This window comes from Hevea brasiliensis, chromosome 3, assembly GCF_030052815.1.
Source record: "Hevea brasiliensis isolate MT/VB/25A 57/8 chromosome 3, ASM3005281v1, whole genome shotgun sequence".
NCBI classification, from domain to species: Eukaryota; Viridiplantae; Streptophyta; class Magnoliopsida; order Malpighiales; family Euphorbiaceae; genus Hevea; species Hevea brasiliensis.
In genome coordinates, this window is record NC_079495.1 from 3,588,011 (window position 1) to 3,606,072 (window position 18,062).

An 18,062-nucleotide genomic window follows, 5' to 3' on the forward strand; every position below is an offset into this window, starting at 1 on the left:
TACAAGATTTGGGTTATGCCAAGCCATTAAGGACCTCAATTATTGACATTGAGACGAGGATTTATATTGTATCATGCAAGACCTAAGTGCTTGTGAGAGGCACGGCGACATTTCCATATTGCATCATGATGGTTCGTTGCTTGCAGTTTAGACCAATCCCAAAGATAAATTTCTCTTCCTGGTAAAAAAAACAGGTCTTGATTGAACAATCAATGGAAAATAAAACATTCCAGTTTGCAAGGATCAGATTTGGTGAGAACAACAGAAGTTATTTTAAAAAATGCAATGATTACATAACAGAAATCACTATATTGAATTCAACTATTTGAATATCAATCAAGTGAATGTTTTTGCACACATCCGTAAGCGTTTAAAATGACTGTTAGAACAATAGTTGGCCCCTTTTCCCCAAACAATTGGTTGTCACGAGGAAGCAATGGCAAGATCATAGAGGGCTTCAACACTTCAGATTTGGTGTCTGGCATCTTCAAAAGCCTGGATGGCGAACACTTCTCATGGTTTCATCAACAATTTTCTAACGTAATTGAGCACTTCATCCACATCCACTGTCCAGGCAACTTCTATAGGGGAATATCCTGTCCAAGGGTTGCTTGCATTCCATCTGCACCAAATTACAGCATCATAATTGGAGAATGAAGAAGGAAGACCAATTAAAATACATCAAAGAGCATGCCAGTTTGGAAATACTGTTTAAGTCCTTGGTCCATTAGTGTGTGTCCCACACTAATGCCCTGCGTTTCGACTCTCACAACCCCCTTCTTGTAGGTGAAGAGATCAGGGCGAACTAGTGCCATAAAACTCACAGGATCATGAAGAAAAATCCCTGGAACAACAAATCCAGGAGCATTTCACTAAAATACATAAATGGTCAACCAGATAGACAAAAAGTAAACCTCGTAAAGAAGAATTTCATGATGATAAACAAATAGAAATGGAAAATTACCATATACACCGTCAGACTTCACATGCCAGTCTCTATAGAATTTGCACATATCACATAATATTTGAGCATATTTCCCCTTCGATTGCCTCAATTCAAGAAGGTCGTCATCTGCAATAGAAGAAATTATTGCAAAGAACCCTGCAAGAAAATGCCTGAGAATGAAATGAGAACCAAAGAAGGTGCTATTCAACCTGTAAATTTAACTTGGGTTGTGATATTTATTCCGACGACAGCAATGTTTGCTCCAGATGTGAAGACCACGTCTGCTGCTTCTGGGTCTCCATAAATCTGCAAGTCACAAAAACATTTTACTTGATGCATATTTGTTGGCAAAACTGTTGTTCAGATTAGTTCAAACTTATTTAGCACATAATCTCAAGTGGCAGAAAGCTAAACGTTGTAGTGTAGTGCAATAATTGGTTAGAGGTCTATCAAATAATTACTGCTTTTTATGCAATGCAACACCTTCCATCAACCTAAATTTTATCCGCATCATCAAAAGACGCAAGAGATTGAGAAACAAGTTTCCAACTAGGAAAAGACACACTAAAGGAGGAGGCTAAGTCAGACAATGTATGGAATTCCGTAGCTGAGAGATATGCACATTAGCACTTACATTTGCTTCAGCAGCAGGATTTACATTTCCCAGTGCAAAGAAAGCACCTCCAAGTACAACTATTTTTTTCACCTTGCTTGCAAAGGAAGAGTCCCTTTTGATTGCCTAGCACCATAAAAGTGACAGTTAAAAAGTCAATTTTTACCGGAATTATCAACAATAAAGCTAGAAAGAATGGACAGTAAAGCTTACCAGAGCCAAGTTAGTCAGTGGTCCTAGTGCAAGTATAGATACTTCACCAGGGTATTCAGAGACCTTGTCAACTAAAAATTCAGAAGCAGTCTTCTCAAATTTCTTTGCTGTTGGAGAAGGTAAAAAAATGTTTCCCAGTCCGTCAGAACCATGAACAAAGTCAGCAACACGTGGCTCTCCTCCCTTTTCATTTGTAAACATAGTTAGGAAACATGAAAACTAATGCTGGTGTAAGTTGGCAATCTAATGAGTAATGCAGAAGTATTCATAAGAATGCAAACTAAAGAATCAAAACTAAATTATTTTCCAAGGTGAAATACACAAGTTTTCTTATGCAACCCATGAGGGCGCAGCAAACAGTGTTAACAAACATAGTATAAACATTAGTCCCACAATAAAAATGAGCAAAGAAATCAAATTCTCGTAAGGGAAACAATATCAGTCAGACAGGATAATGAATAAAACGATGCAGGTTAAAAAAAATTAAAAGAAAAAAGGAGAGAAAACAAACAAGCAACTTAACAGGCAACACTTAGTGTTTTCCCTAAAGGAATTAGATCAAACATTACTCAAGACATACCATATCAAGTCTACTTAATACAAACTCAGAAAGGAGAATAAGCCAATGATATAATTAGATAGTTACCTTTAGAGGCTCAGGGCTGCCTTCTGCCACAGGAAGACCCGGACACCCTGCGATCTCACACTATCCTTTGGCACATTAAAAACAGAAATTGATCACGAACATGTTCTAAACACATTAAATACCTGTAAGATGGAAAATTAATTATCTTACTATAGAAGATGGAATTAATTGTACAAGGATACGTACCAGAAGCAAAGCATTACGTGTTGCATTTTTTGTTGTGACATTACCAAATATTGTTGTCAAGCCTAAGATCTCTAACTCAGGAGATTGAAACGCCATTAAGATTGCCATGCTATCATCTGTGATCAATAAGTTAACATTACAAAGCCAATTCAGTCACCTAGATGAACAGTAACACAAATTACAGAGCTAGAATGCTTTCTCCATGCATTTCAACACACAGAAGAGTAAAGGAAAAAAATAAACAAAAGGTAATTTCATTATTTAAAGGATAACTACAACTTTTTAAAACCCCAGAGCCTCCTGCAACTAAACGTATGAATCTATCTAGTGGCACATAGACGCACCCATGTGACATGGTTTATATCCCTCTTCCATGTTTTCCATCCTTTTGATTCTACTACTTCTTAAACAGTTGCAACACCTCACCCATAAAGAATATACCTTAAATTCGGAATCCATGCCCCCACTCTAGCATCTCCTTTTAATTGATTCTCCCAGCCATACGCATAAATAGCAGCAACGGAAAAGAAACAAAAAAATTTCAAAACTTTCTAATCCCCTCAACATCTGGGACCGTGCCAAAAGAAATATTCCAAAATTTAGCAAAACGTCAACCTTTCTTCCTTTATTATATCCAACATTCAACCTCTAAGTCTTTTAACGATAGAAACTTTCAACTATGTTCCCATTTTCACTTTTCTCCCAAAATTTACCAGCAATCCAACAGAGATCAACTCAATTATACTCTCCTCTACAAATCCCAAGTTCTATGACTAACGAGACAAAGAACAAGAACCAGAAAATGCCGAAAATGATGAAAGAAAGAAAGAAGGGATAAAATAAAATGAAGAAGAACACTGTTTCCAAGAAACAATCACACTTGAGCTGATAATCTAACGTCCATTGAAATTAAGATACCGAAAAAAACAAGAGAGATTTGAAAAAAAAAATTCAAAACATGAGCAGTTCTAAGGCGATTATTATTTTTTCATCCCTGCATTATCACAATTAACCATAAAACAGAAGGCCTAAAAATTGAAATTAAAAAAAGAAAGACAGAAAAACTCACCGATCCCAGGGTCAGTATCGATAATGAGCTTCTGGGGCATCGCTTTAGCAGGTGCATAGGCAGCCAAAAACCCGTCGTCTTGAGCATGAAATTTGTCCACGAAAGCATTCATTTTTGGCAGAACAAAAATGAACTAGGGTTGGTTCTTGCTCTTAGATAATGAAGTAACAAAGAAATTTATATGAAAAATTCTGAAAGTTTGGGTAATCTTTTTGTCAGCTTCCGCACGACGATGACTCTGGTGACGGGAAGCTGAGCTGCCACCAAACCAAACCAAACCAAACGCCTTTGTTTGAAAAAAAAAAATTCTTGGCTTTTTTTCACTCTTAAAAACAATAATTTAAGTATATTAGAGGAATAGCCAATAATAATTTGACAGCTGTAAATTATCAGAGGATCTGAATATTTTAATTTACATTTCTGTCCTTCGTTTCCATGTGACCTTTGTGGCGTTCTGATTACCATTTTTGTAATTTTATTCTTTTATATTTCTTGGGCAACAAGTTGTTAACTAAGAATTTTGCTACTTCACGCGACTCAGCATTGGCGTATATATTACTAGCACACTTTCTTCTTTCTTCCCTTTTTTTTTCCTTTTTTCATAATTTATTAAAAAAATTTTGAAAAAGACATAAAAGTAAATTACATATTTGATTTTAAATTGTGATAAAAAAATTTTTGTTTTTAACATGCACTTTGGTTATGGTCTTTTTTGAAAATACTAGTTATTTTATTAATGATTATTAATAATTAATTATTAAATGTAAAAGTAATTTTTCTTATTTTGTTGACATTGTTAAAATGCTCCTAAAGGTATAACTTTTTGATAAATTATTATCTCAGTATCTAAACACTAATATAAATAACATACAATTGAACAATATAAAAAACAAAAGATAAAGTTTTAACCTTTTGTTTAGTGATTAAATTTAAATTTATATTTAGTACCGTGAAATTTTAAGAAAAAGAAATAAAAGCGTTAACTAAATAAATTATGAAAAAAAATGTATATATGCATTTAATTATTAAATCAAGTATGAATGGTATCCATTTTATAATTAAAAAAGTAAAATTTTGTATATACATAAAAAATATAAAATTTATTTTATGATGAAGGTTTTTTTTTTTAATTAATGATGATGTTTTAAGTCTTAAACAAAATTAAATAAATATAAAAAGATATTATATATGGGAATAATATTGATATCTCCGATTAAAATTGTCTCCACTTGTAACTAAATTGAAAAACATACCTTAACCTCTATGATGATTCCATTAATCTTTGACATTTTCATTATATTTAAAGGACACATAGCTTCGGATAAAGCATATTACCTTGCATTAGATTCACATAAAATTTTTAGTTTTCATAAATGGATATGCCTCGATTATATTTGAAGGTGCACTTGAAAGCACATGGTCCACCACGCACCTAGAAAGGCAAGGTGTTAGTCAGGCTGCCGACCAAAGCAATGGGCAAGATCCACACGTCCAGCCAATGTCCAATCACATGCATGCACAAACACATGACAGTTTTTACTTCTTTTGTAAGTGTCTGTTATATCAAGCAATATAATATGATTTCATCCAACAAGGATGATGCATTCTTTTTCAACATAATTTGTTACGTGCTTATTTGTTTCTGCTCCACAACAGACAACCCACACCACATTCACTGAATTTTTAAATAGGATATGGCAAAGATGAAAATCAATGGCAGAAAATGTAACAGCCACTTGTCAATATCTCATGTCTAACAGAGTTGATCAAAGTTCTCGTCAAGTGTACCATTCTACATTCCCCAAGACCCAAGCCTAAACTATATTTCATTTCATCTTTTCTTGACTTCAAATCCACAGATTAGAATTAGATTTAACCTATGAGAGGATTATAAAGTTTCATAACAGCTACTAAATCCTTCCTATTTTCTTTCCAATTATGCAAAAAATGGCTCACTTCATTGTTAGCTAGTGAAAAGCTAAAAGTTCAAGCATGAATCACAGCTCAATAAGCCAGCCACTGACCATAGACCGGATGTGCAAACTTTCTGAAAAGTTGGTGGCTGTGTGTGTGGAGTATTTGAGTGACATTACATTTACACATTCTCACCCTTGGGGGACCCTTTTGAAGGACAAATAAAAGACTCACATGCCTTGTTCCGGCCAAAGCAGACAAAAAAACCTCAGTGATGTCTTATCATTCCGCATGCCAAAATTTCACCTGCAAAAATGAGAGAATTAGACTACCAGAGACAGGAAAATTTGCAACAAGTGATGAACAAAATATCTGCAAATCCATATCATGCATCAAACTCTGCATGGCAATGAAACACAGCCAGTTTCATATCTTTGCATGATAACCTAAGTTACATAATTGCTATACATTGTGCCTTCATGACATCCTGTTTGGTAAATACCAGGACCATCATGTTCAAGTTGATTATGAGAACTTCAAACTGCCCAGGTCAAGCCTTAAAGTTGCATTATTTATTTAACCATTACACGAGGCAATATTGCAGCAATAATCGAAGATCTAAGTAACATTGCCGAAATTCTCCAATTCTAGTTATTTATTTAACCATTAAATGAGACAACATGAGAAACCAACTCATTTGAGACCTTCACAAGTGTCCCAATGAGGAAAGTATCACTGCATGAGAAAATGTACACCACATGCAATGCAAGTATTTTACCAGCAATGCTCAAAGTTGCATTAAGAATGTATCACATGCATCAAAAATTCACCAGACCTTTCTAGCCAAAAAGCTGCCAACATCCAGCACTGATATTAATCATCTCAAGTAACTTCACGAATCTTTACGTTGGGGGAGACCATGGCATTTGCAGGTGTCTTTGACAAGTTACTCTTTGCATTTCCAGCAGCTTGTCCAACAGAGCTTTTGGCATTTGTCATCTCAGTTGCCAAAATCGACTTCTTTATCTGCCGAATGAATGGCAAAAATATTTTCTTTTCTTATTAAAAAAAAAAGAAAAGAACTATGAAACATGACCTAGAAGCATTACAACATTTCCGAGGATTTAACACAAAATCGTTTAGAGTGGAGAAAGAGAATCCACATAGCCGACCCCAAATTTTTGAGATAAAGTCTTATAGTTGAGTTGAGTTGAGTAGAGTATTAAAAAAAAGAAAACTATGAAAGAATGCAAGATTCAGGAAATTCATCTTTTCCAAATCTATTAAGCATACATCATCTCTATCAGGCTTGCAATCAAATATGCACTTGACAATATGTATTCAAAGCAGAAACATGCCTAGATATGCAGAGATAGATAAATAGATAGTTAGATACACATATCTTTGTCTACATTATCAGTTGTAAAGATACCAAGACAAAACTTACTGCTGCGAGACGTTCCTTGTGGATATCACTTGTAAGCTGTTAAAAAAAATTAAAAAAATAATAAAAAAAAGGAATCAATAAAAAGCAAAAGATGAAAAGAAAAGTTGCTTGGTTATCAGAAGCATCTTCAGTCCATTATTGGACCCCAGAGATGTTTCTCATGTCATGCCACACCCAGAGATGTTTCTTACCGGTTTTCGAAAGGTTTTAATCTCATCACCACTAAATCCTGGGAGGGTCATATTCCAATTTCTTTCTGTAACAAAGCATAACAATATTATAAGATAGCACTAAATGAAAACACAAACCATAGAGGATAATTCCTGTATAACTGACCAAGATGTAGAAGTATGTCTTTTGCTTCCAATGTATCAGATTTTCGATGTTTGGCTAAGGAGCAGCCAAATGTTGTGATCTGCCAAAGAAAAGAAAAGGGATATTTTAGGAATGATCTAAAGATAGGTGAAAACATTTACTCATCATCTTTAAATTTTGGGGCTGTTTCATTTATGTCCCTCAAGTTTAATTTGTTACAATAAAAATTACTCAACTTTAGTTTTATTAATTTAAAAGTCATCCTTCACATGTTTTACCTGTTGCAGCAGGTTTTCAAATTACCGAAGTAAAAATTACCTAAATAACCTCCTCCTAACACCTCTCATTCTCTTCATAAATTAATTAATTTATTTATTTTTAAAATTTTAATTAATAAATGACATAAAAATGTATATAAATAACTATATTCTTAATATTTACAGAGTATTCATAGTTATTTATATACATTTTTATTTTTTTTATTAATTGAAGAAGTTAAAAATAATAATATTAAACAACTATTTTTAGAATTTGAATATTATATAAAATTTAAAATAGCATTTAAAAATTTAAGATATATTGATTTTAAAATTTAATTAAATTTATTAATATTAAAAATTAGTTAATTAAACTTATTATTTAATATTTGATTAAACCCTTTTTCTCTTCTTCCCATTGAAATGAAGTCCCAACATCATCATCGATTGTTTCTATTGAAACCTTCTGGAGCCAAAGCTTCTTATTCTCAAATTCTGAAATGATTACATCAGTTATTTGGATATTGGAAGAATCTTTTTAGAGGTTCCAGAGAGAGGTCCTCATCCATTTTGAGATGCACAAGGCCATCTTGATATATTGAAAGAGTTAAGGATAGGCTTGATTTGATCATCTTGAACTTGATTTAATTCTGGTTGGGTTTTGGGGAGGAGATTGGCAGCGAGGTCACCATAGGAGATGGCTATATCATAGGCAATTAATGAACACGCACCAAGCTCCCTACAAAACCACTCTCTCCCCTCTCCTACATAGTTCTTTATTTGTTCAAATTTTGGTTTCTAATTTGCTTAGATCCTTGAAGGATTTTGGGGCTGATGTGCCTTGTTGATTGAGCTTGTCGCATGAAGAGGAGGGAGAGAGAGAGTGTGTAGTTTTGCAAGGACAGATTGTGTTTTGCAGAGCGAAGGTGGGTTACAGAGAGAGCGAGAGGAGACTGGAAGAGAGAGAGAGAGAGAGTATATGACCAAGAGAGGAAGAGAAAAGAAGAGGCAAGAAAGTTAGGATTCTTTATTACAATAATGGGTATTTAAGTAATTTTATCTTTCATTAATTGGAAAACTGATTATAACAGGTAAAGCAGATCTTTCAAAATTAAAGTTGAGTGATTTTATTGCAACAAACTGAAGTTAATGAATGGAAATGAAACCCTAAACCCTATTTTTTAATTGCAAGTTTTATCAAGAGTCCCGCATCTAAAAATTACAGGTTCAAAGGGCTTATAAGGGCGGATGACCAACTACCTAATTGGTTAGTTCTAACCTTTAAGCAATGGTTGGTCCAAACCCAAGTAAGCCTATCTCACACTTCACGGACTCTTACCTCGACCTATTCATTCACCTCCGCCTATTCAACTCAGTTCAATGATATGGTTTCAGAGCAAGGCTAGCCCAGTTCAATTTAAGTGTCAAGGTTCCCAATGTTTTCCGCTAAGTCAGATTTCAAGGCTGAATTGTCAATCAAAATCATCTAAAGATTACAACAAGTTCAAAGAGCTAACAAAGGTGGATGGCCAACTACTTAATTGGTTAGTTCTAACCTTTTAGCAATGGATGATATAAGCCCAATCAAGCAAATCTCACACTTCACAAACTCTTGCCTCGGCCCATTCATTCACCTCCACCAGTTCAACTCGGTTCAATGATAAGTTTCTCTTGCTCATACAATCGTACTTGCAATTTCCTCCTTTATAGTGAAAAAGTGCAGTGGCTCTCTAGACATAGGCACACAATGGAACAATATAAGATTCATTGTGTTTTTCTTCTCTGTCTCAATACTTGGTATACTATACTTGGTGCGTGTGTGTGTTGTGCGGGTAACTTGCAACAATTACAGAGGTCAGTAGAAGGTGTTCTAGGATCCTACTGTTAATCAATGAAATCAGTTCAATCAATCTGTAATCACCAAAATAATTTTGGATTCTGTTAATTTCTTCCTTAGGAATTCAATGAATTTCATGATCTGCACATGAATTTACTTAATTTCCTTTAAAAAGTTGTAGTGGGAGGAGGGAGGGGGGGGGTTCTTGAACCACTATTGTCTGCTCAATCTAAATTATTCAATCAATCAACAAAATGAGGTCAGATTTACCCCAAGAAAGCAGTATTCAAGATGAAACTAAATATAATCTGCAACCCAGGCAAGTTTCCAGCTTATATATATATATATATATATATATATATATATATATATAGAGAGAGAGAGAGAGAGAGAGAGAGAGAGAGAGAGAGAGAGAGAGTAGCAGTGTAACTGCAACTACTCACAGAATCAACAAATTCATCAGCTATATCTGCAAGAATGTCTTCAACTTCAGGATCCAATTTCTCAGAAGGGTCGATCTATCCAAGATGTACGAAGAATCACATTAACAAGAGAAATGTGTTTGTGAAATCAAAGATAAATTCTGTAAGAGAACAAAACATTAACAGTCAATTTGTAAGCAGAAACCAAGTCATTTTGTTGATTCTGGACATGGCACAAATTAGGCAATGCCCAGGTATAACATCATGCTCTTAGACAACATCCATGACAAAAATTTATCAATTAACAGACTTAACATACAAAACGGTTGACTAGAAGACTCTTATCTCATACTCATCACAAAGTCTTGCTTCCTCTCACCAACTACTGTATCCACATACCACCTGAAAGAATCCTCAACACAAAGACCACAATAACTATCCACAATCTAGTTCAGAAATAAAATTCATTTAGTAATTTATTTCACTAACAGCTTTCCAAGAACGGTGCACCACACCTGTGCATGCAACGCAATACAGGAGGAAAAAAAGAGTTCAGGAACTATTTTCATGTAATTCTTAATTATGTAAATTTGATTATTATGTATGTATGAATATCAAAAACTCATCAATTGCGAGAGATTTTTGCCCACCATAAAGCATTACCAGGAAGATTTCTGAATCTCTCAGTCCTACATCAGTATGATTCTATTCACAAACACTTGCGGTGATCAAAAGCTCTCCCATCTCACTTGGGCAGTTGGATTTTGCAGCAGCAGAACATAATTCTTACTCTCACTTAACCCCAAAGACATAGATATTTCAATTACCTATTTAAACAATGGTATGAACCTCCCTTGTTTCTGTCTATGAGAGAACCAACCTGCATGCCACCTTTCAATGTTCATTTGGTCATTCTCTTCTATACACATGATCTAACCTTCAATTTTTAAGTAAAACTTTCATAGCAGCGCAACTCAGGCAAAGTTTGACAAGTAAATAAGAAACATCAATCTAATGTGATATTAGACATTGATAACTCCACAACTTAGTAAATACGAACCTCTAATACTCTATACAATAAACAATTGTCTTTTCAAAATCAATGCAGACCAGTAGAATCCCTAACATATAATGACAACAATTTGGCAAAAGTAATATGGATTAATTTTTAAGATGAAATTTGTTCAGAAGAACAAGGTTGCTCACCTGGCTAACTAGCTCATTGATACTTCTTTTGCTAAGAATCCGGTTACCAGATTCTTCACTTTCTGCATTAGCTGTCCTATTCTGGGTGCCTGGCTGTACAGTATTAGGCTGTACCATTGGCAAGGAAAGTGGCTTTGGGTTTGCTGAACCTTGAAGGCCAAGCTGTTGTGTTATGGACCGTGGAACCCTTGACGGTGGAAATTGTTGTCCATAATGATCCGATGGTTGATGGGATGGTAAAGGTTGCTGCGGTTGTGCAGATGACATGTGCTGTTGCTGTGAAGTAGTTGGCAGGGAATGATGTTGCTGAGGAATATGTGACCTTTGTTGCAAAGATGGTGCGTTTATCTGTGGTCTATATGAAGCGGAAGGCAATGGAGGCTTGCCTTGAGATCCAGATGACAACCATGGCTGACTAGGGGACTGCATACTTTGCGATGCACTTGGTGCTGGAGAACTAGGAGGACCTACAGAAGACGGTCTCATAAAACCATGCCCTTGGAAATTCTGCAAAAGTAAAACAAATAAGCAACCATTCAAGGGGACAAAAAAAAAAAAAAAGAAAGAAAAAAAGGTAAGAAACCTAACTTCCACCCCTTTTTCAAAAAGAGCAACACGAACAAGATATGTCGTTGCCCAAAAATAAAATCAATCAATAGATACCACATATTGCCGCCATGATTTAAGTGAACTACACAAGTACGTTTTCATTTATCTGAGAGCTTCCCAAGAAACCATTCATATATTATAAGACTTGAATCAGTAAAGCCAAAGATCTGAACTAAAGCTAGCACATTAGCTCTAAATGCCACCACATTGATAATTATACACCCATTTCAAACCAACATCAAACAGTGCCAGCAAAGTGTAAACGAGAATTAGCAAATGCGGAGATATGAAACCAAACAGCAGTGAAGCCACCAAATTTGCAGGGTGGGGGAAGCAAATTTTGCTAGTCAAGCTTAAAAAAGCTTGACCTGTGAAATTCCAACCAAAACCAAATGCAAGCACCAAATTATTTGAATATCATTTATTAATGACAAGATGAGGCAACTATCTAACATGTGAATTCACAGGAAAATTACTTGAATACATCTTCCTTGTTTTTAGGGGTATAATCAAGCCAAGACAAGTCAATACCGAGTTAAATAACCAGCTCGATTCGACTGAAAACTCAAGACTCAAAACTCGACTCAATTGGGCTTTATTTTTCCATACTCAACCTCGATTCAATTACATATTTGAGCTCAGCTCCAGCTCACCTATACTCAATTCTCATTGTAAATTTAAATAAAAATATTATTAATTTCAAATTAACACAAATAAGCTAATGTTCAAGCTCTATTTTTATCATAAATATTTAGGTGAACTGGCAAATATTATAATTTATTATCTGTATATAATATATAATATATTTAAAATTATATAAAAAAAAAACAAATATTCAGTTAAGTCGAGTATTATAATACTCGGACTTGGCTCAACTCGTTATTCGAACTACTCGAGCTCTACTCGATAAAAATTGAGGCAAAATTGAATATTTTACAAGCCACAGTTCAAGTAGCTCACAAGTATTTTAACTCATTTACTCCCCCTATTTGTTTGGGAACCTCTACTCTTAAAACCAAAAACAAAATTTCCAAGCAAGCAAATACTTCTTAAAAGTTAATGGCAAAAGTATAACCATAAAATTAACAACATAAATAAATAAAAAGAAAAGAAAAAAAAAAGATATTATTTAGATTTTAGAATCACCATTAAACAAGGTAAAATTCTCCCAAAATGGGGGTACTAACTTGGGTGGCAGGAGACTGGTTATTTGGGGAAGAAGAGGAAGGTCTAATAGATGATTGAACAGGTCTCTGTTGATGATGTCCAGAAATCCCACCTGACCGAATTTGAGAACCCGAACTCACTGATCCCACCATTCCCATTCCCTGCACTCCCTGCATCCCCTGCCTAGCCTACATAGCCCAAACAAACAATAAACCAAAGCAACCAACCTAACATCACCATTAATGTTTAAATCGCCACATTCACTAAGAGAGAGCTCACCTGTGAATTGCTAGTATTAGCTACAGATTCAGGCACATTGACTGTTCCGCGACTCAATCCCCCATACTGCTGCCCAAAAGAAGATGAAAAAGGCGCCGGAGAAGGGCTAGAGTGAGGGGCAGGAACACCAATAGCAACACCACCCCTTTGTTGCGATGCAGAAATGGAAGGCAAAGCAGACGATGACAAGGAAAGGGCAGAGGAAGCTGCAAGAGAAGAAGACGGCGAAGTGATTGAGGAGAAGTGCGGGAAGTGGGAATGTGGATGAGGATGCTGCCATGGTCTATGCAATGTCTGGGGCCTAGAGGCAGAAGAGTGAGGTTGAGATTGGGATGGGGTAGAGGTTGAGGGTCTAGGGTTAGGGCTAGGGCTAGGGTTAGGGTTTGGAGTGGTTGGGGCTGGGGATGGGGCTGAATGAGTAGTGGAGGAAGGTAGTTGTAATGGAGGCGGCTGTTGTTGTTGTTGTTGCTGTGGTGGTCGAGGTGCCGGTGGTGACGGCTGTGATGGCGATGTTTCAATAGGTTGAGAACCGGCTGTTCCTGTGGTGGGAGGAGTAGGGATGGAGGAGTTGGGGGTTGGCTGGTCCATCGAGAGAGCGAGGGAAGTTCGGGTGATTTGCAGTGGAGGTTGTAAATTTATATCGTAATATTTTTGGAATTAAAACGACATGCCGTCATCATGCCCACCTCTTGCATTTTTAAGAGACGTTATCCTTGGGTACAAAAATTAACTCTGTTATGCGGTGACCTTTTTGAGGGATTGTGCTTTCACGCTCTTTCTATTTACCAGCTTTTAGCATGGCTGAGTCATTTACTGTGAGGTTACGATATTGGAATTTTAATTAGATTTCAATCAATAAAACGTTTAATATATAATTATTATTATTATATCCACGCTTGCTTTTTTAATTTTTCTTAGCTTTTTCCATCTTTTTAATATTTTCTCTTACGCTATTTTTTATTTTTCTTTTATAATCTATTCATCAGAAATTTTATATTACCACGGAGCTTTCAGCTCTTTTTTTTTCAATCTTTTGCTACATTGTGAGTTTTTTATTTCCTTTTTTCTTGTTTAACTTTTTAAATTTTTTTATAATTCTTTTAGAATTGAACTCTAAAATAATTAAATAATTTTTTTTTAATTTGCTTTATTCATAGTATTGAAATGTGCTATTTCAAAAAGCAATTTTTTTACCTTTTCAACTTCAATGATATCCAGAGTTTTAAATAAATCAAAGTAAAAAATTTTGCTTATTCTTTTTTTTTTAATTATAATTTGAGACGAATGAAAAAAAATTATTTTTATGAATTAGAAGAAATAAAAATATTTGTAATAATTATTTTATTTATATTATTAATTAATTAAATTTTACAAAATAACATAATAATAATAATAATAATAATAATAATAATAATAATCTGCAACATCATGCGGGTATTTTCAAATTTATGGGTGAATCAAGGTTCAAGTACACGAATGATCAGCAATTACACCAAGTTAATCTTCCCACAGTTGAGCTTCTATTGGATTTGCTAAGCTATTCATCCCATGTTCTGTTCATCTGTTCAATCTTCAATATTCATGGAGATATAGACTCATCTCTAGATGCTGTAATATTTTCATTTCTAAGCAATTGTTATTGTGCACTGGAATTTCTGGCTTCAAAAGCTGGTACAGGAGGAGCAGAATCCTTCTCACTGTCACAGAGATTAATGGGGCAATTCAAAAACTTTCCAATGATGCTGATATTTAAAACAATAGCACTTTGAAGAAATTCATTTCAGTATTCTGAGTGCAAAAGGCTCTCCAATTTGCAAGAACTGGGGAGAGGGTCATCTACTGTTTGTAGCATTCCCCTTGCTTTTCTGCAACTTGAAGGATTAACATAGAGGACTACAACTTACCTAATGGAATAAATAACCAGTCCAATAGCTACAGTGGCAAAAGCAAGATAGTATAACCAGTCAACCTGCAATTAAAGGCACAACCTGATCATCAATACTAAGAGTTGGTGAGGAGAATCCTTACATATCACCAAGTAGTATTGAAGGCATAAATAAGAAAAGACTACCTGCTGGTGGTAGAGGAAGATGCGAACAATAACTGCCCACATATCAGAAGAAAGCAAAGAGAGATTGAACATGGTAGCTGCACTCAACTGGATGCAAAATACTACCATGAGACAATAACCAGGTATATATTGCTAACAAACTCACTGCTAGGAAACTGGTAATTGAAAGGATTGTAACAGACAATTGATCAGAGAAAGGAAATGGACCTCCAGGACAGAAGGAGCAAGGGAGTAAAACATAAAGGTTGATAGAGTGAAGCAAGAAAAAGCTAAAATCTTAAAAAAAAATTAAAAAAACAGTGTCAATTCCATAAATTAATTAGCTAGATATGCCATTGCCAAGAACTAGAAATGTAATCTTCTCTTTGTAAGCCATGGTACATCACCATCAGCACATGCACTTAACAGGTGAAAAGTGCTTGCAGTATGTGCAGATAAAGTGATTATGCATGGTAGAGCATAATCTTTTCCTCTTAAATCACATCAGACGTTGTCCATAGTTTTTCAGCTTCTGTTCAAGCCAGTATGAAAAATTTGCGCAATAAAAAGAATTACTTACAGTATCTGCAGACCAGTGGACTGACTGCAGACTTTTTACCTCCACTATGGATCTGAGAAAGGTTATGGAATGCAAGACATATTGTGTTTGAAGCTATAGAAGTAATCATATCCCAATATACATCCTTTTATAGTTAAAATTACTAAGACAGAAGGGGTGCAATTTTGCTAGCATCACAATTTCAGGAGCACTAATCACTAGATACTTAACATTTTCATGCTAATAGAAAGGATACATCTCTACTAAGCTGACTAGTTATCCATAAACTCCGATCATGGATAGCACTTCAATGCAATCTTTCTTCTTTACACAAAATTCCTGCATATTGTTGGAAGGTATAAGAAGGGAAGGAACTGCAAGTGGTAATAGCTAAAGGTGACTTTTTGTGGGTCCTAAATGTTTCCAGCTTAAATTAATAGCTGCATAGAAAAGTTGGATAAAGATGACTAACCTCACCAGAATTGCCCAAGGCATAGAAGAATGTTGCAGCAATAACGAGTATCACCCAAAACAGGTCTTGATCCACCTGAAAAGTGTATATGTGATCATGGATACCCTAGCATGGATTTAGAAATCTCTCAGACATGAAAAGGCATTAATTATGCAAGGCAGAAATATAAATGTCACCTCTGCCGCCTACCCCAGCATCAGAGAAAAAGACCAAAACAAGACCTAGTAAACAGAGACCTGCACCAAATAATTGGGATAGGGAATTCTGTGTGTTGAAGGAGAGCCAAGTGAGAATTATGACCCATGCTATAGTCCAGCAGTCCAATAATGTTACACTAGTAATAGATGAATTGGAATGCCTTATTAACTGCAACAATTAAAGCTCCAGAAGGCAGAAGTCAATGATTAGAGGGTTTTCTGGGCATCAATTACTCTTCTGCTAACTCCAAAACATTTAAATCAATGTAAAAGAAAGAGACAGCACTTACAGAAATAATTTCCTTGAACATCTATGAAACCCAGCAGTAGATACCAATACCAAGGAACCTGCAGAACCCAGAACAAGATTGTCACATTCATGAACCTGAATGCAAATTAGCTCCCAGTAAACATATCCACAAAACAGTGTATATGAACATGCAAGTAGGTATAGAAGCATTTGTATGTACCACAGAGGCTTTCATTGACAATTTATTTTAAATCTGATCAGTAAGAGAATGAAAAGGAAATACCAGCAATTTCTGACGCCTGTGGAGCAGGATACTCCCATAAACCAAAGCTAGAAAAAAGTAAGTGAAAGAACACTGAGTAATAGGCACTTGAACACCTACAGAGGCAGAAAGACACAAGTAACAGAAGCAGACAAGAAAATAATCAAGGAAACGGAAGAAAAATCATGAAATCTGAGAAGTGTTTTCGTTAATGTTACCAAGATTGGCAATAAGAGAAGAGCTGAAGCTTCCTAGTGCAAGTACAAAAGAAACCACCTGACCCAAGAATAGCAAGTACAAAGTTCTAAAAGAAACATGACTTCTCCAGCAGATGAACATCTCATTCCAAGTCATTGTTGAGACTTCCATACACAACAAAAACTAGATCCCAATGTTCAAAACATCTTATATCACTATGGAAGAAAAAGCAACAGGTCCTTTTTCATTAACAAGAAACCTTTCATATGATTTACTTGACTTAATATGGTTAATCAGGTTTCTGTTTAGTTAATTAGTGTGATCTTCTTCAGCTACCATTTTAAAAATTGCACGTTTTTGTTTTTTCATCTAATAAACAGTTAAGAAGATTCCTTCTTTATTATATCCACTACTAAAATAGAGGGCAGATCTCTGATTATTCTTTAATTTTCTATTCTTTATGGAAAGCTAGCATATGTGAACGCAAACTCTTTAATTTTCTATTCTTTATATAAAACAGGAATATGTTAAGACAAAACCTGTTTTTTCAGATTTCATGAAGAACTTTTTTAGAAAACTACCCCAATTTCTGCAAGTTGGTTAGGACACTTGAATCGTGATATTAGATTAGATATGTTGCAATCTTGGATGTGTGCTTCCAATATGATGCATAGAATAACAAGTTGGTTACAAGAATGCTCCTCTTATAAAATTACCAAAAACTATAAGAAATCCATTGAATAACTAAATATTCTTCATATTAACAGCATAATATGAATGGGAAAGTTTCAACATTTTTGTCCAAGCTATTGCCACTGTGATTGTTATTCCTTGCTTTGTTCTAATCACATGATGAAGTTCAGTTTCAAGTCTTCAACAATTTACTGTCCATTTTATGTTTATAAAGTATATCAAACAGATATATCAGAAAAACTGGGAAGAAAATAA

At 35.0% G+C, this 18,062-nt stretch overlaps 3 protein-coding genes across 7 annotated transcripts; all 3 read right to left on the bottom strand.

Moving 5' to 3' along the window:
• Positions 1-248: 248 nt before the first annotated feature.
• On the bottom strand, positions 249-3,962 carry LOC110646614 (probable uridine nucleosidase 1). The gene is made up of 9 exons (XM_021800109.2): positions 3,674-3,962; positions 2,605-2,720; positions 2,419-2,478; positions 1,773-1,955; positions 1,581-1,685; positions 1,156-1,252; positions 965-1,072; positions 709-844; positions 249-622 (listed from the first exon to the last, which is right to left on the bottom strand). The coding sequence occupies exons 1-9, from the start codon at positions 3,783-3,785 to the stop codon at positions 514-516; spliced, it is 1,026 nt and encodes a 341-aa protein (XP_021655801.2). The 5' UTR covers positions 3,786-3,962; the 3' UTR covers positions 249-513.
• A 924-nt stretch (positions 3,963-4,886) lies between these two features.
• Positions 4,887-13,756, bottom strand: LOC110646615 (transcription initiation factor TFIID subunit 12). Of its 5 annotated transcripts, none has more exons than XR_002493192.2 (10): positions 13,127-13,752; positions 12,868-13,035; positions 11,072-11,578; positions 9,887-9,961; positions 7,371-7,449; positions 7,226-7,290; positions 7,035-7,070; positions 6,423-6,613; positions 5,822-5,893; positions 4,887-5,105 (listed from the first exon to the last, which is right to left on the bottom strand). XR_002493192.2 is itself a non-coding variant. In XM_021800110.2 (9 exons), exons 1-8 carry the CDS (start codon positions 13,712-13,714, stop codon positions 6,470-6,472), a joined length of 1,662 nt encoding a protein of 553 aa, XP_021655802.2. In that variant the 5' UTR covers positions 13,715-13,752; the 3' UTR covers positions 5,378-5,893; positions 6,423-6,469. The 5 variants fall into 5 exon arrangements, 3 of the variants coding, with proteins under 3 accessions (XP_021655802.2, XP_021655803.2, XP_021655804.2); XR_009147520.1 differs by having other exon boundaries at positions 4,887-5,130; XM_021800110.2 differs by lacking the exon at positions 4,887-5,105 and having other exon boundaries at positions 5,378-5,893.
• Positions 13,757-14,539: 783 nt separating this feature from the next.
• LOC110646621 (uncharacterized) lies at positions 14,540-17,698 on the bottom strand. Its single transcript, XM_058143621.1, is given in 13 exon segments — positions 14,540-14,823; positions 15,031-15,095; positions 15,198-15,284; positions 15,405-15,473; positions 15,757-15,808; positions 15,992-16,074; positions 16,208-16,256; positions 16,258-16,282; positions 16,384-16,553; positions 16,555-16,573; positions 16,695-16,752; positions 16,938-17,032; positions 17,135-17,698. Coding segments are annotated over 13 exon segments (1,041 nt in total). The 5' UTR covers positions 17,286-17,698; the 3' UTR covers positions 14,540-14,705.
• Positions 17,699-18,062: the final 364 nt, after the last annotated feature.

Bases quoted from the DNA above. Each gene is read 5' to 3' on its own strand.
- LOC110646614 (XM_021800109.2), bottom strand. From the start codon at position 3,785: ATGAATGCTTTCGTGGACAAATTTCATGCTCAAGACGACGGGTTTTTG. The intron at 1,956-2,418 runs GTAACTATCTAA...ACAAATGAAAAG, and splicing joins GCAGCCCTGAGCCTCTAAAG to GGAGGAGAGCCACGTGTTGC. The intron at 845-964 runs GTAATTTTCCAT...TTGTTGTTCCAG, and splicing joins GAAGTCTGACGGTGTATATG to GGATTTTTCTTCATGATCCT.
- LOC110646615 (XM_021800110.2), bottom strand. From the start codon at position 13,714: ATGGACCAGCCAACCCCCAACTCCTCCATCCCTACTCCTCCCACCACA. The intron at 13,036-13,126 runs GTGAGCTCTCTC...TGGGCTATGTAG, and splicing joins CTAATACTAGCAATTCACAG to GCTAGGCAGGGGATGCAGGG. The intron at 7,071-7,225 runs GTAAGAAACATC...TTTTTTTAACAG, and splicing joins TTAAAACCTTTCGAAAACCG to CTTACAAGTGATATCCACAA.